Here is an 18,023-nt window from a genome sequence, read left to right as displayed (position 1 = left end):
CTGTCTGCAAGTGTTAAAGCAAAACAGGCTAATTTACCTCTAGTAGATATTAGATTTGGGCTGTACTATTAATTTCTGCTAGAAAGAAGTAGAATTCCTTGAAGGGTAGCCAAATCCATGCCTTGCGATCATATCAATGAAAGTGAAGCTGTTAGGCCTTTATCTTATTATAAAGTAAAAGCAATTTCAGTGCTTTTGCAGTAATGCTAAAGGGACAAAAAGATCATAACAAGGATGGCTAGTGACATAGGAGTGACTATTTGAGTATGAGAAGGCAGAAAATGATTACAATCATCTAGAAAATTAAAAATGATTTGAGGAGCATGAGTTCATGATGATGGTATTTATAGGAAAGGACACAAATTTTATGTGATGCACAACAAATTTCTGAACCCCTAACAGACCTATTTCAGAACCCCTAACATGATTACCACATGGAATTCCAATCAACAACCAGGTCATCAATTATAGAGTATTGGTAAAAGGCAGAGGATATGCTCGGAGTGCATTTTAAAATGTGTGTGCTTAATCCATTAGTTTAGATGAAGGGAGAATAAGAATTATTAAGAAGAAGAATGTGGAAAATTCATAGGGGCTTTTAACAGTGAGAGAAGAAGTTATAAAAAACATGTGTAAAAGATAGAGGAATATGAGGTATTGAAAGTTTGTCTCTTGCTCTCTTTTCACAAGAGTGAAACAACAGTACCTGATGGTCACCTGGGTTAAAATATATTTACAAATGCATCTGGGAGAGAGATTGCCCATGATCTGGGATGCCACTTGGTTCTGATAGATCAAGTGGACTATATGCTATCTTGTGCAGAAAAATATATATACAGCTGGCTTTGGGGAATGCATATACCCCAGACCTGAGCCCTATCTGGTTCTAAATTGGATTGGAAGGAGCACAGGTGTTGCAACATATGCACAAATACACATTATGACATTTTGAGGTGTAGAATTATAATTAAAATGATGTTCAATCACAATCTGTTAAAATTGCCCATTTGACAAGTTTTGAAATGTTTTTAGTATGTGTATCTTGATATTTCAGAGAACGAAAAATTGGGTGCGAGCTAGGGAATTTTTTGTTAGCTGGAGGTAGCCAAAAGAAAGACTATTTAAAAGTAAAGCAAGTGGTGTAGCAATTGATGATTCTATGGGGAGTAGCTGGGAGGATATGAGTAAACTTTTTTTATTCATTGCAATATAAAATGGAAAAAGAAATTGGCCTCAATATTTATAGTAGACAGAAGACATTGTGTATGATTGCAACAATTGAGCCCTGTTTGGAGGGAATTCTGACAAAAAGAGATTGAGGTTACTGAGATCTTGGGTAGAATAATACAGAATATTGCAATAACAAAAACTTTATTTTTTCTTCTAATATTTTTCTATAGCAGTAGGATATAATGAAACTAAACAAAATGGCAGGAAGGACAATACAGGTGAGCTCTTTTTTCAGAGGAAATAAAATTTCAAAGGAGACGTGAAAATCATGGGAAAATGTTGACTGTAAGTTGATCAGAGTAGGAGTAGAATAGAAAACAAACAAGCTGGATCTGATGTCTAGTTCTACTGTCACATAGAAGTTCCACTGCTTTATAATCTACTTATATATAGAATCTATATCTTTTTTTTTTTTTAGACAGAGTCTTGCTCTGTTTCCAAGTCTACAGTGCCAAAGTATCAGCCTACCTCAAACTCCTGGGCTCCAGGGATCCTCCTCCCTTAGCCTCCCAAGTCGCTGGGACTATAGGCAAGCACCAACTTTCCCAGTGCACTTTTTCTATTTTCAATAGAAAAGAGTTCTCACTCTTAGTCAGGCTGGTCTTGAATTCCTGACCCCAAGTGACCCTCCTATCTCAGCCTCCCAGAGCACTAGGAGTACAGGCTTGAGTCACCGTACCTAACCTATAATGTATATCTTTGCTTTAGTAGAGTATGTTCTTAAATTTCTAAGCAGATATTTTGGAGGTACATCATTGCTAGGTCTGTTGAAAGTCAAAGCATAACATTCACACAATAATTTTGCCTCCAATAGATTGGAGGAGATATCTTAAGGATATTTAGGCTAGAGGTTGGAAATCACGCCAATCAAACTGCACATAAGTAGTATACAATAGACACAATAAAGAAGCTACTTACCGTAGGATTTATGTGAGAATTAAGAGTTTGTGTCTCATATAAAGGCAAATGAGAAGAATAATTTTGTTCTTGAGGATGGAAAGTTATATAGATGGAGACTAAATATTCCACAAAGAGAATCAATGACTGACCAGCTAGCAGGGCTGCTAAAATCAACAATAACTCAAGGGGAGGGTTAAACTGTTGCTGATATGCAGCTCTCACAGTAGACCACTGAAAAAAGCCCCAAATTTATTTACTAGGAAAAATAATCTTAGCACAAAAACTTCCAACTTTTCAAAGTGGCTGCGTCAAGTACAACATCGCTGTTGTGGAATAACTTCAGAAAGTTAGGATGAATGTACTGAAACAACTGTCTGCTTGCTGTCCTACTGAGGACTCCCTTATGTTCATAGGTCACTGTTAAAATCGATCGAGGGGCTTCTACTTCAGTAGCACAGCTAGTGGGAAATTCCAATCTTTATGTTGTTTCTTGTGAAACAGAATTGAGAATCAAGTGGGAAGATTATGAACAAATGCCATATCTGCCCATAGTAGACAGATTTACTCTGGAAGATTAGACATTTTCTGAAATTCTATTACAATAAATCACCGTTTATCTGCCATCACAGCCACTCAAGTGGGCAAATGTTCATATGGTCTTCATCTCACTGGATCACACAGGTAGAGCAGGATTCTGAGGCTGGTTCTTCAGGTATTGTTTTGTGACATCTTTGTTAAGGGTTTCACAATAACCAAGCAGTTTGTCTAAAAATGGGATGAACTTTATAGGGAAATAATCCAGGCACTACTCAAACTCTCTGCTCACTTAGATTATTGACCTTAACTGCTCCTTCTTGTCTATTATTAGTGCTTCTTGAATAACGTGTATGTCTTGCCATCTGCTAAGATAACTAATGACTCTTTTGTACCTGCTGACTTAACACTGAGCACATTACATGATTTGGATCACAACATAGACCCATCCCCACACTCCCACAGTCATCTTTACTGTGTAGATACCAAACTAAGCAAAGCCAGCTTGTATTTCTGACCTTAGTTGCTTTGGATCTCATGGCTTCGTTTTACCCATTGTCACCATTCTCTAAACAGAAATTTTATGTGAAGAAGGGTGTCAATCTCTATTATTGGAGAAATCTTAAACGGTAAAATGTTAAGTTTTATTATGACAGAAATTTGAGTTTGTGGCTAACTATTTATACTGCCTTTCTTTCATAGTGATTTCTAAATTTAAATAAGAAATATTCATTTCCTTAAGACCAAGTATGTTAATGGTTAGTAAGGAATTATTGTCAGTCACTAATTAAAATGAATAGCTTGCAGAAAGCAAGACATGCTATCCTAAAATATATTAGTTTAGTATAAGCATTATTCTGAGCTGATTATGTTGGCCAACAGCAGACAGAAGTTGGCAGAAGTTCTGAAAAAAAAGGTCAAAAAAGATACTGTTTTAAAAGGGAAATTTATATTTATAAAGGAAATTTCCATTTGTAAGGGTGTCTTTCTCTGCACCAGGAGGATAAGGCCATGTATATATGAAATGTACAAGTTAATAAACTTCTGATTGCTTAAAAAAAAAAATTATTGCTTTTAAGCTTTTACATTTTTTATCGGTCGTATAGAGTGCAAATGTGAAAAGTTTATCAGTTTCCAGTATTTCAGTACAACCTCTGACCTATAACTGACTGACCACTAAGCTATTCTTGTCCAGATTTATATAACAAGCAATAGGACTGCAAACTAGTAAACCTTCTATGGAAAGGTGTATTGAAATACCTCAATGAACTAAAAGTAGAATTACCACTTCATCCAGCAATCTCACTACTGAGTATTTACCAAAAGGAAAAAAAAATTCTATAAAGAAAGACATCTGTACTTGAGTGCTTATAGTAGCACAATTCATAATTGCATAGATATGGAAATAACCTAAATGCACATCAATACATGCGTGGTATAAGTATACCATAGAGTACTACTCAGCCATAAAAAAAAAAATAACAAACTACCTATTGTAGTACCCTGGATGAAGCTGAGCCCATTGTACTAATTAAAGTATCATAGCAACAGAGAAAAAACACCACAGGTACTCATCATTAAATTTGTAGTAATCAATCGACAATTATGTGCACATATGGAAGTAACAAAGATTTGTTTATAGTGGAATACATACCAAACATCTGATAACAACATTTTTTGAAATTTTTACAATAATTACTTTCAGCTCTCCTCCCTGTAGCTACATGAGTGCAGCATATACACATAAACAACGACCCACCCCTTAAACAGCAGGCTCCTGGACTTTGGAGCAAGTGACACACACCCAGCATTGGTTTTTAGTGCTAGAATGTTGTATATGTTTATTGGGAAAAGAAAGAATCAATTTTTTTTTTGAATCTATGACTGAAAGGCAATAATACCGATGGAAAGAAGATACAAAATTCATCTAAATATCATTCAAAGAATGTTGTATGTCTTTTGCAGGTACTGCATTATGGAAGATTTGGAAAGAGATTTATTGATATATAAAGGATTTTATTTTCAGCGTAAAGCATCTATTACTGGCTTTTTAGAGAATATAGATGATTTTGAAATTCGAGATGACGATGTCTTCATAGTCACATACCCCAAATCTGGTAAGTACAGTATTTCAAAAAGTAATCTAAGACACAAAATGACACTTCTATAATAAGAGAATTTAGTTTTTTCACTAGTATTACATATGGCCAAATCGTGTTAATCCTTTGGACATACACAACTCATTATTCAATATCCTGCCAAATGAGGTTTTTTACAGTGTAGTTGTATGTTATTTTGGATATGCCCTGAGGGAGCAGGAAACCCAGAAAGTCTGTGGTGTAATTGAGACCAAGTCTGAGGGCCTCAGAGTGAGGGAGACAATAGTGTAACTCCCAGTATGGGGACGAAGCCCTGGGAATAGGGGAGATGCAGATGCAAGTCCCAGGGTTCAAAGGCCCCAAAACATGGAGCTCCTATGTCCAAGGGCCAGAGAAGCTGATGTCTCGGCTCAGGAAGAGAAAGTAATTGCCCTCCCTCCAGCTTTTTGTTCTATTTGGGTTCTCAATGGATTGGATGATTCCTGGCTGCATTGGTGAGGGACAATGTTCTTATTCTACTTATTCAAACTGTCATCTGTTCCTGAAACACTCACACTGAGACATCTAGACATAATGTTTTACCGGCAATGTAAGCATCTCTTAGCTCACTCAAGTTACATATAATATTAACCATCACATAGACTAACAAGAATTAGAAAGGTCAATATGTCAAGTGCAGACAGGGAGTGGATACAGATCTACATGCATTATTGTATTACCAATGGGAGAAGAGACCAAAACAGCCATCTCTGCAGAGCAATATGGAAATTCTTGGACATGTTCATACAGCCACACTAAGTGCCTCAGAAAAAGTCTGAGGATTCATAACTTTGGAGAGGAGAACTTTGTTTCTTTATTTCTCATAGAGAGTCACAAGCTCCAGAAAGGAGGCTCAGCCTCTGGTTGAAATCGAAAATCAACCACTTTGAGGAAGAGAAGGATGAGACAGGAATTTATGCTGAACTGAGTAGACAAGCATACCTGTTCAATAGATTTTAGATGCAGTTATGAATATTCTGCAAGAGGGGACGCACACATGCACAATAAGCAAACATGCGTGTCACATACATTCCATGTTCACTTTGGGGGTAGAGACCACATTTAACTGCATTCCAGTTAGGCCCTATGAATCAAAAGGTGAAGTAAGGACACAAAGGCACTCAGTGATCAGTATCTGTAAGTTGGCCACAACTGCTTCATGGGTGGTGGTCTCTTATAAGGAGAAAGTTACAGCAATCAATCTCTTGTCCAATCAAAGGTACGGTTGTGGCATGTGTAATAGGGGTTCAGTTAGTCAGCATATGGCAGTCAGTGAGCGATATTGCTTATCACCAGGCCAATGTTTACCTACTAGAAAAAAGAAGCACCTTGTGGCACCTCAAACCTAGTTCATACTTTAAATGTGGAGGTGCATGACTGAAATCTTGCCTGGCATGGCCTTAGGTCCTGTTCATAATTTAGTATCTTTCCTTCAGCTTTTTGATCTCTATTACAACAGAAGCAATTGCTCTCCTGAATAGTTATCCTAGAAAAATTCTTAAACAAGTCCATGCATAGGAACAAAATGAGGATGTGCATTGCTATGCTGCTTGAGCAGGAAGTCCCTGAGTGAGAAAGTGGATAGGTAAAACCCAGGGATGCACACTATGAAGTAGGAGGCAGCAGTTGATAGGGGCAGTTGATCAGAGGTAACACAGAATGAATCTTAAAATCATAGTGCTCAGTGAAAAAAGCATAAAAATTAAGATGCTCCACTTAAATTGAAAATATAAGATGTCACAACAGTACACATCTCAAAAGAATATATTCAAGCAAACAGATGCACCTTAAAACCAATTGACTGGTTGCAATGATAGGTGTAGTTATAGCATTTTAGGTAGGAAATGGGAATAAAGGAACATACAAGCAGACAAATGAGGGACTGAAATGAAGCAGTGATGTTAATATGACAGGAAGTGCAGGGAAAGATGAAGATTCCTTTACTCTAAAATATGACATCCTAACAGGGTAAAAACAAAAAATGTAGACATAGAGGGAGGAAGGGGGGAGAGAAGTGGAAACAGAAGAAGCAGCAGGAGAGGAGGGAGAATAAATGTAGACTCTTTTGCGTGGGGAACACACTCTTCCAGTTCTTCTGTTCTTGAATACTTACAGACCTGTGACCAGCTCTGGTCAGTCTTGAGAAACCCTCATCTACAATAGCTGTGGCCTTGAAGCTGTGATATCTCTTGTAGAAGCAGAGTCTGTCATCTGAGAAATAAAGAAGGATGTAAGAAACTTTGTAGAGTTTCATATCAATGAATTTTCAGTGGAATATTTGGTCCAGCTATGACAAGAAGTAAGCACATGTGGTCATAGTCTTCCCTGGCAACACTGAAGACTACAGCCACCAATATTTAGGTAGTAAGAGGAACATGTAAGGTGCATCTCACCTGTACCTGCCATCAAGGGATGATCTTACTCAGTAATGATCTTACTCACCAGGTGCAGCTGTTCACCAGGGATGATTGAATAGTCTTTGAAAACAAAGGGCTAGGTAGGGAATTGTTGAGAAGCAATAGTTTTGCTCCTAGCAGAAATCTGAGAAATATCCCACTGGGGCTTGTGACTTTTCAGTGAGGTAAACCATTTCAACCCAATTTGACTTAAAAACTGGAGAAACAACCTATATACAAGAAATGTTTCAAATCTTAGTCCTAAATATTAAGCATACATAAGAGGTATCAAAAAACTAAATGTCAACTCTAATTGGAGTTAATCTAATTGCTTTTCTCAAATCACACTTAAAAGTCAATGGTCAAACTTCAGTTATTAACTTTTCATTTCTGTCTACATGTTGGTGTCAAAAGTCCTTTTGTAGGTGCCTCAAACTAAACACCATTTCCTTAAGCAGCAATCATGAGGGAAACATGGGGAAAGGGAGAAAAATTACAGGTTACTTCTTCACTGTAATTCCTTTTTTTCTGTGATTATATTAGCTCATCCCCTAGGGAATAGGTTGAGGACAAAAAGTCTAGAGGTAAGCACAGAATATAATTTGAAAGGTACCATGGGTGAAGCATAAGAAAGCAAGAGTCAAAGAATAAATTTGTATGCAAAACCCCCACGTAACATCCTAAATGAAAAATAAAAGCAATATATGTTCCCTTTAGACTTATGTCACTTTGCATAAATGAAATTCTCAACAACCTACTGTAATAACAACTTTATTTGACTAAAAACTGGTTATATATATTTTTCTGAAAGCCATGCATTAATAAAAACAAAATTATTTCTTTTATAGGAACTGCCTGGTGTCAGCAGATATTAAGCTTGATTTATTTTGAGGAACATCGCAAAAGAACGGAAAATCTGGAGACATATAATCGTATCCCCTTTTTTGAAAACTGCTTTGAAGATATAGATTTTGGCAGTAGACCATCTCCTCGTCTCTTTGCTACCCACCTCCCATACTACTTGGTTCCAAGAGGGCTGAAGAACAAAAAAGCCAAAGTAGGGCATACAAATACTATTACTGCTTATAAGAACTGCTCTCTTTCCTTACCTCCTTGTACCTTCTTGCACGACACCACATTCATTCAGCTGGTAGCAAACAGCAAAGGATGAAATTGAATGTATTTTACATTCTGTCATTCTCAGCACACATCTGCATTCTTCTGTTATAATATTTGAATTTGATTTTTCACCTTGTCTCTTCCTAATTGTGTAGGTAATAGAGCTAATTTAAACATTAATAGGTATCTATACCTACACACATCCCATTAGCACTCCTGTCCCTCCTATACCCCTAGTGCCCTGCCAGGTTCCCTTTGACATTCCCAGCCTAATTTCCAAGCTCCTTTGTCCCTATAGACCTAGTTACTTGGAAGGTCAAGGTAACTACAGACCAAGTCACTCTTCTGTATAATGACATTCTCTCCCTTTGTACCTTCCTCCCTGGACGAGTGACCACCACCTATTGAAAATGTCAGCACTTGGCTCTCTACCTTTTTCTCTAGCTCTATGCCTGTTCCTCATGTTCATGGGAATGATCTTCTGGGAGAGCCAGACAAGGCAGAGAAGAATAAGACACCTGGGCTCAACATTAAGGAGGCACATGCTCTAGGAGCCGTGAAGGTGCGGGATCAGCCCTGATCGTGCAGGTGGCAAGATCCTGAGAGTGAGACCCTCCTTAAAGTTTACAGCTCAGGCTCTGCATTTGCCTCAGCCTGGTGCTGGCCCTGTCAAGCCTCCTGGAGTTGATTCTTACAGTCCTGTCATCCTTTCCTTCACCCAAGTCACCCACTGTATTCTATAACGCAAGTTCTTGTATTGACAGCACTGATTACCATCTGATACCATATATATTTAGTTATTCATTTATTTTCAATCTGTCTGGCCAGACCATAGCACTTTCATGGCTGAGGTATTGGTGGGCTCACTGCTGTGTTCAGAGTGTGTAGAACAGTGCCTGGCAGGTGGTTTGGTTGAAAGAATGAATGAAGAAATCACTGAACTTAAATTGTGACTTCAAGCCCCTGGTTATCTGGCTGTTGCCTCCTATGATTTTTATTCCTTTTAGGGTGCTCCCATTGTAACAAACTCCTGGCTTATGACACAGGAAAATGAGTTTACTGGGGATCTTCTCAGGAAAGTCTCTTCACTCTTTAAAGAGACCTTGGGGAAGAAAGAGCAGTGATGGCTCAGACATGGAGGAGAGTCAGCTTGTCAGAGTAGAAAAGCAGGGAGACTGTAACTCCCTGATGACAACTCTGAGATGATGAGTTAACCAATTCTGTTCCAAATTAATCTTTGCTGTTTTAGAGAAAATAGACACCCTTGCTATTCAGAAATCGTTACTTGGGTTTCTTAATACACAATAGCATACTGAGGCATTGCCCCTTCCTCCTTTCTCCTCTGTCCATTCTCCCAGTGCTGAAAATTCCAGATATTTTTCCTGTCCTTTTCTTCTTGTCATGTGCAGTTAATTGCTAGGTAATATTATCCAAACATATCATGTTAAATACAATGTATATCTAATTGACCTCTTTTCTCAATTCTAGAGTGACATGAATTATTTAGTATCTTCTATTGTATATGTAATAGACATTTCAAACTTAAACTATCCAAATAGAATATTTTATTTTTTCTTCACAACTCTCCCCTTCTCAAGTTCCCTCTGTCAAGAACATGTGTCATTATCTCTATAAGGGTGTTAGGACCGGGACTCATGGCACAAGTAAGTCAGGGATACTGTTAATACTTACATGTGCATCATTTTTATATAAGCAAATGGATGAATAATAAGAAGCCATTCTAAGACCCAAAGAATCACAATAAGAAATTGAATAAAAGTTTTTTTTTTTTTTTTTTTTTTAGTTATGTGGAGGGTCATTTGTTCCTTTCTAGCAATATCAATAGTTGTCAATATCCCATGGAAAAAGGACCATCCCTCAATGAACTAGAAGATCACTCAGGGTTGAGGGGACTTGCAGATACACCCTGTGTCTATCACCTCATTTCACAGCATTATGGGCTAACTCCAGGCTGTGCCCAGGGAGGCTGCACGTGAATGAAATCTTCTTTCTACTAAACTTGGAAGTTATCCCAGATATGTAATTAAAGTTATACATTTCATTTAAAAGCAAAGAAGCAGGCCTACAATTTTATCAGAGCCCCTAAATATTTGTGCAACATAGACTGAGCTAGTGAGTTGTGGCGTAGAGTAGATATTGATGATTTTTTGCAATATGATTGGATTGCTTAATTGTTATTTGGAATTAATTTATTCTGGTTGGTTCTGCTAGAAAATTTTAAGAAAACAAATATTCTAGGTTGGTTGAGAGCAGTGATGTTTGCAAATAATTGCTCACAGCCAGGGTTCCTACTGTAAAAGTTTCCTATGTTCTTTCTCTACTATCATTGTTTCTATTCACTGGCCTAAAAAACCACAAACAACAACAAAAAAATACAAACCCCACAAGGTTCTCTATTTCTGGGTGGTTTGCAAAGAAAAAATACTTAGAAAGTAACTTCTGTGTACCAAGCACTTGTGCTTGACTCAGTAAGGGTAGACAAAAATTAGGTAAACGTTACCATAAAAGATGAGTGAATCAAACCATACGAAGAAGTAACTTTGAGATGTGTCTTGATTGGTGTTGCAGAGAAGGGGAAGCACTAAATATAAAGGAGAAGCTGTGAATACTGAGGACACACTTAGGGAATTATGAAAGCTAAAAATAACAGGCTTAATCCAATTGAGATATATTCTGAAGTAAACATGATAAATGAAAGCATCAGAAACAATAATTCCTTTGCTTTCTTTTGCAGATTATATATATATACAGAAACCCTAAGGATGTTATGTGCTCATATTTTCATTTTTTAAACACATATCCCATATTTAAAGCTGCGGACACCATTGACGCATTTATGAAACAATTTTTGGAAGGGAAAGGTAACTGATATTATTACCCAAAAAATGCATTCGCTGTGCTGTTGTGAGTTTTCAAGCTTTATTAATTTGGAGGGTGGAAAAGAGGGTGTTGAAAATAGAGTAGAATGGCTGTCAGTGGTCAATTTAGCAACCAGTTGGTAGAATTGTCTAGAAGGACCAAGTCCTGCCATTTATGCCAATTGCTCTAGTCTCACCCACTCTCCAAGGGTTGACTAGATTACAAAATCACTTGCCATGGGAAGAGTTAGGACAGGTTAGTGTTTCAGTAAGCCAGAAGTGTGTGTCTGAGAGTTCCTTTCCCCTTTGTTTTTCTAAGGATTCCAACGTAGGGAGGTGAGAAGGAGCAAGGCCTGTGGAGACAGAGATGATAATATCACACAGGACGCCTAAACTTAGGTTCTGGGTCACTGTGCAGAGCAGAAGTGACTTCTCTGGGACCCTATGGTGGGACATGGAGAGTAGAAATGTCTCTGCATGTGTGTTTGGGTACAGGAAGAGGAGCAGGGAGGACACGAATGGTTTGTCCATCTGCTCTCCATTTTTGGTCTTTACTCACCCCACACTAGACTGCTTTCTGTTCATAAAAACTGCATTTTAAAAGACTAACTTGCTTTGATTTTGTGTAATTGCTCCCTTTTCAAAACTAAATGCTTCCCCAATAACCACACAGCAAGGAAATCTAGAGACTGGCCACAGAAATCTGTTTCCTCTTTGGTTATTAAAGATTCCCACACCTCATAACCTGTTCAATCTACCAACATGTTTACCTAATTACTTACCTCTTCTTCCCACAGTGTTAGGAAACCTTTGGTTTGACCATATCAAAGGTTGGTATGAGCACAGAAACAACTTCAATATTCAGTTCATGATGTACGAGGAAATGAAGAAGGTGAGATGAGATCGCCTTTGTACTTTGATCTAAGCTCTAACTCAGCCTGGCCTAAGGAATTCATAGTTCATGCCACAACACCCAAAGAACAGTATGGAATTTGAGATCTAAGAGTAAGGTTAACATGAGGCTTTTTTCCAGTATCACTCACTTTATCTGTGTTGTCTTGAGTTAACCATTGCATAGTAAGTTCAATGAAAACATCATATACAGCAGAGCAGCTCCCTCACAGGAATCCATTGAAGGTCATCCTTTGACAAAAGGGTTTGTAATGAAAAAAATAAAATAAAAATTATATAAACATGAAAATGTTTGTCTTTCCTTGGTAATATTCTGGCTCCCACTAACAGTCAACTATAAGTAGCTTAAAATACAAGAACATCTATTGTTTAGTAATTGACATGCACATGTTGCCTATCCTGAGGCTCGGCATTGCAACTCAACAATGTCATAGATGTCTCAAACATTTTGTACCTTTCCATATTCTCATATTTGCTATACCAGTGACGTGTCTTCTCATAAGACAGTTGTCAGGGCTTCAAACTCAGTTCCTCATCTAGAAGTACTTGATGCAGGAAGAGAGGGACTAGGTCCCTTGTTTTGTTCCTACCTTCTCTCCAGGATGAAAGCCAATCTCAGAAGCTTCTTACATTTGACTTTCTCTTCTGTTTCAATATCCAAAGTGAGGTCTCATGTCTGCGTCCAGCTGGGTCCACGTGACCAATTGCAGCCTCCTCACAGTCTGGTCCCACACATCTCTCCAGGCATGTCCCCTACTTTCTCATCCTGCCTTTCCCCATCAAGCTCTGAGAAAACTGAGTTTCTAACTTTTTGGTTGCCTTATATTTCATGTATACCATACTACTATAGCACTGTGTATTTGTTTTCTTATGTTCACATTGCATATCTCCAGTTCTGTCTACTTAGAAAATTACTGTTTTTCCTTCAAAACCCAGAGTAATATCTCTTCTTTGTTGTAACTTTCTCTTAATTCCATTCCACAATAACTCTCTTGCTCTAGATCTTGGGCTCAATTCCCAGCACTGATTTTCTTCCCGTCCCCACATCACCCAGGACAGTGCCTGACAGTAGAAACTTTGCTAAGTGAACACAGAGAAAATGAAAAATATGCAATTAAGCTAATTAAACTCTCAAACAGCAGACAAACGAAAAAATACCAGTATGAAATAAGAAAGTCAAGTTACACTATGCAACTCAAAACTGACAACCAGCTGCAGTATCCACAATTTTCACTCCCTCAATGATATTTATCTATGACACTTGCCTGTGTCCCCCTTCTAAAAATTTGTCTAATTTATCATACTGTGATTTATTTCAGGATCTCAGAAGTTCTGTGTTAAAACTCTCCAAATTTCTGGGTGAAGACCTGAGTGAGGAGACCTTGAATGCTGTGGTGAGACAGGCCACATTTGAGAGCATGAAGGATGACCCACTAGCAAATTATGAAAATGCACTCTACTTGTATTTTGGGTCAAAACTAAGAGAAGGTCATTTCCTTCGCAAAGGTGAAGCTCGGCAGTGAATTAGTGCACGGTTGTTTTCCACTGTATTGCAGATAGAACAGAGTGTAGCCCTGGGGTTTGTGGTAGAGTTTCAAACAGTGGAGCCCTCTTGGCCCTTTCCCTTCTCTAGTCAGTTTCTTTTACATGATGTCTTCCTGGTGCTCTCCATGCTACTACATTGTCTGGTTCCTGAAGGTTATCTGATGGGGAATCTAAGCTCACAAGGTCTTCCATGTGGCCTTGGAACATCTACTGATGGCTAGCACAGTGCTTACCTGCCACGAGATGGATATTCACTTAGGATTAGATGATTCCCCCTCCTAAACAGGGCCACAGCACCTGACAATGGAATATTGACAAGCCTAGTGGTTATCACTTGCTCTCTTACATCTCCATGTTTTATCTGGAACGCTGACTGTGGTGAAAAAACAACACATATTGGCTCTTTTTTTGTTATTGGGATGAACTATAACATGTCTTTATTAAACTAGTATAACACTTTTTTTTTTTGATACAGAAGCTTTGTTGCCCAGGCTACAGTGAGTGCCATGGCATCAGCCTAGCTCACGGCAACCTCAAACTCCTGGGCTCAAGCAATCCTATTGCCTCAGCATTCCGAGTATCTGGGACTACAGGCATGCGCCACCGTGCCTGGCTAATTTTTTGTATATATATTAGTTGGCCAATTAATTTCTTTCTATTTATAGTAGAGACAGGGTCTCGCTCTTGTTCAAGCTGGTTTTGAACTCCTGACCTTGAACAATCCACCCGCCTTGGCCTCCCAGAGAGCTAGGATTATAGGCGTGAGCCACAGCGCCTGGCCTAAACTAGTATAACACTTTTAAAAAATTATAGATATATTTCATTTATTTGGCTTCTGGGGAATGAGTTTTTAGAATACATGGATTCTTCATGCAATTGCTAGAATTAAAAATATTAAAATATTTTAATTACTTTACTCTATTATTCCACATTATATTTCATATTTGTTAACATAGTATTACACAGAACTATAGACACAGATTTAGCACTTGATAATTTCATATAGTTATATACCATATGTCAATGAGGAATAAATATTGGGTTTGAATTTCTCTAAGTTTGTATATCCTTCCATTCCTGTCTTTGGTGTGTCCTTTCCCCTTCTATTGAAATATCTGAAGCACTGGTAGCACTGAGCTGACAAGAAGTGGGACACACCCATTGCCATTAGATCAAATACACCTTACTATCTTCCTGATGCTCAGGAAATTGCCCTCCTTCCGTTAGCACTGTACTTGCATTTTGTATTTGAAAGAAGACATTTTCCTGTGTTTGTGTGTCCTTAGGAAACTCCAACAATGAGAGACTGATATGACTATAAAAAATATAAAAATGAGCAAAATGTCTTTGTGGAAGTGAACATGTTTTTATTTTAAAGGGACTCAAAGAGTTGCTCCTTGATTTTATCCAGTTATCATTGTTTGCTGTGGCTTTAGCAGTGCTGCACTAGGTGTTTGTGTTCTTACTTCATTCAGTGCTTCAGTCGTTTGTTTTAGTTTTCAATATGTTTTCAGTACAGCCTGTTTTTCAAATCAGTCTTTCCTCTTTTGCCTTTCTTTGTATCAGCTACTATTCCTCATGGCAACTGTGTGTCTTTTGAAGTTTAGTTTAAGGGCAAGTCACAAGTAAATGGGGTAAAGCTGGAATGATTTCAGCTATGTCAATATATACTGTATGATCTTGGCTGTTTTACAAAATCTCTCTGAGCATCCAAGTCTTTACCTGTAAGTGTTATCTCAGTGATGACTTATATATAGAATTCTTAAGAGACTTCTGTAGATTAGAGGAAGCAATGTGGTCTTGAACAAAACCGTGATCAAGTTGTAGTAATTTTCAGTTTCCAAAGAGCAGACACTGAGAATGTGGGTGATGACTTAACATAATTATAGTAAAATTGCAATGATCAGTGTGTTTATCTGCTTGTCATAAAGTGAGAGGGTAGAGAGTCTTAGCGAGTAGATGAATGCCTGAGGGCTTAATGGGCTGAAAAATAAAAGTGGGAATAGGTTTCTTCCAGCACTGAGTTACATGTTTGTTTTGCCCTTCACTACATGGCAAAATTTCAACTTCTCTCAAGCTATTTCTCGGTTATTCTCTACCAGGTACCATTGGAGACTGGAAAAGTCACATGACCGTCGAGCAGAATGAAAGATTTGACAAGATTTTCCGAAAGCAGATGAAAGACTTTCCATTGCAGTTCATCTGGGATGTAAATGAAACACAGAATTAAGCTCAGCACACAGAAACCTCAGAAAACACCTTCAGCAGGAAATACATTAAGTCTTACATTTCAATCTTTGACTCTCTGAACTATGTTGAAAAATCTCACTAATTAATGAATATTAATAGCTTTATATTTCTGCCATTAGGAGAGGTTCTTATGTCCAGGGATTCATCCACTTCTGATCCACTGAAGATTCTTCATATCGTTTTGGCATATAATCATGGAGAACTGTACTCTTTACTTTTACGTTTACTTACAAACTGATTATGATGTTCCAGACATATTCAGAATTTTAATTTTTGTGTGATAATATGAGTTAAACTGTCATTTCATGGATTGTATGGTTTATGTTTTACTTTGGAGGACTGTTATCTTAAACATATTCAGGTATTCAAGGGTAATATCTTTTATTTGGCTATTTTTCTCATGCTTTAAGAAAACTATTCAATATTTTCTTCTTATAGATAACAAGTTGATACATGAATGGATTAATAAAATGTGATATATGTATACCATCGAGTTCTACTCAGCCATAAAAAACAGTGGTGTTCTAGCACCTCTTGTATTATCCTGGATAGAGATGGAGACCATTCTACTAATTGAAATATCACCAGATAGAAAAACAAGCACCACATGTACTCACCATCAAATTGATATTAACTGATCAACACTTAAGTGCACATATAGTAATAACAATCATCAGGTGTCAGGCAGATGAGGAGGGTGAGGAAGGGATGGGCATATACACACCTAATGGGTGCAGTGTGCACTCTCTGGGGGATGGACACGCTTTAAGCTCTAACTCGGGTGGGCCAAAAGCAATATATGTAACCTAAATATTTGTACCCCCATATTATGCTGAAATAAAAAAAATTAGAAAAAATTATCTTAAAATATAAAATAAAACAAAGTGATGGTTATTCCAATTACCATGATTTGACCATTTCTCATTGTATACATTTATCATAATACCACATATATATCTCAAAATATTCAAAAGTCTTATAAGTCAATAAGTATTTTAAAGAACATCAAGAAAACCTATTGCATTGTGGGATATCCTTTCCTTACCCCTTATATTTTGTTGAGAGTGTTAATCAAGAGTGTATGTTCAATGTAAGACCTGATATCATAGCACGACTAGAAGGAAACATAAGAAAAGCCTATGTACATTGGTGTGGGCAAGGAGTTTTTACATATGACACCAAATGCACTGGCAAGAAAGACAAAAGTAGATGAATGACTTGCATCAAACTAAAAACCATCAACAGATGAAAAGGCAACCTACAGAATGGGATAAAACATTGTAGTGTACACCTGTAATGTAATAACTCAATGAAAATAAGCACATTATTATAAAACATGCAAAAGCATGTATAAATCATTAGAGTGTGGTATTGAGCAAAAATGACCACCACAAAAGTGTGGATATCATACATGTATGACATTTAAATAGGGTATAATTAATCTGTGGTTTAGCAAGTCAGGACAATGGCTATCCTGAAGAGCGTAGTGACTGGCAGAGAGCACAAGAAAGGTGCCTGTATATCCATGTGTCACTAGTCATACAGTAGCCCTGTGTTCTTGGACAAGTTACATCAACTTTTGCCTTCACTTGTCATATCCATAGATAAAGATAACGAGTGCCTACTTTGTATAATTGTTGGGAGGATTACATAAGTTAATACATGCAAAAGACTTAGAGTGGAGCTAAACATTTAACTGTTTTCCCAGTGTGTGCTAGATGTTATCATTGGTGGTGGCCATGATAGTGTTATTCCACAATGATATTCAAAATATGTAGCATCAATATGACAAAGTCACTGACAATTCAGAGCAAACAGTGCCTTAAAGCAGTTGGGTGGGAGTGTTCATGTGTGCTGGCGGATAGCAGCCCTGTTTGTATTACCTTTCTACCAATAGTTATGCAGAGAGTGATAGTGGTCATCAAATATTAATGACAGTATTTCTTATAGGGGCATTTGAGATCTTTTAAAATTAATTGTACAATTTTATATCATTGTGAATGTCTAAAATAAATATGTATCATTTCTATGAAAGCATTTAAGGCAAACATTAATAGAACTAAGATCTATTATATATACTTTATTTAGGAAATATATGAAATACTCAAGTATTATTAGAT

The 18,023-nt window shown here is 37.4% G+C and overlaps 1 protein-coding gene and 1 pseudogene across 2 annotated transcripts; one reads left to right on the top strand and one right to left on the bottom strand.

Moving 5' to 3' along the window:
• Positions 1 to 4,639: 4,639 nt before the first annotated feature.
• On the top strand, positions 4,640 to 16,807 carry LOC105864983 (amine sulfotransferase-like). 2 transcript variants are annotated; one of them, XM_076003037.1, is made up of 6 exons: positions 4,640 to 4,781; positions 8,047 to 8,255; positions 11,073 to 11,093; positions 12,047 to 12,088; positions 13,428 to 13,614; positions 15,756 to 16,807. In XM_076003037.1, the coding sequence occupies exons 1-6, from the start codon at positions 4,640 to 4,642 to the stop codon at positions 15,881 to 15,883; spliced, it is 729 nt and encodes a 242-aa protein (XP_075859152.1). In that variant the 3' UTR covers positions 15,884 to 16,807. The 2 variants fall into 2 exon arrangements, with proteins under 2 accessions (XP_075859152.1, XP_012608698.2); XM_012753244.3 differs by having other exon boundaries at positions 11,073 to 11,199; positions 11,994 to 12,088.
• The window catches only part of LOC105864882 (putative ATP-dependent RNA helicase DDX43 pseudogene), a 34,744-nt pseudogene continuing 21,496 nt past the window's right edge, over positions 4,776 to 18,023 (bottom strand).

The sequence above is a fragment of the Microcebus murinus genome, chromosome 5 (genome assembly GCF_040939455.1).
Source record: "Microcebus murinus isolate Inina chromosome 5, M.murinus_Inina_mat1.0, whole genome shotgun sequence".
Taxonomy (NCBI): domain Eukaryota; kingdom Metazoa; phylum Chordata; class Mammalia; order Primates; family Cheirogaleidae; genus Microcebus; species Microcebus murinus.
This window is presented reverse-complemented; position numbering and strand designations above follow the sequence as displayed.

Excerpts from the sequence above, each read along its gene's own strand:
- LOC105864983 (XM_012753244.3), top strand. The coding sequence starts at position 4,640 with ATGGAAGATTTGGAAAGAGATTTATTGATATATAAAGGATTTTATTTT. Across the intron at positions 4,782-8,046 it reads AGTCACATACCCCAAATCTG|GAACTGCCTGGTGTCAGCAG; the intron begins GTAAGTACAGTA and ends TTTCTTTTATAG. Across the intron at positions 13,615-15,755 it reads AGGTCATTTCCTTCGCAAAG|GTACCATTGGAGACTGGAAA; the intron begins GTGAAGCTCGGC and ends ATTCTCTACCAG.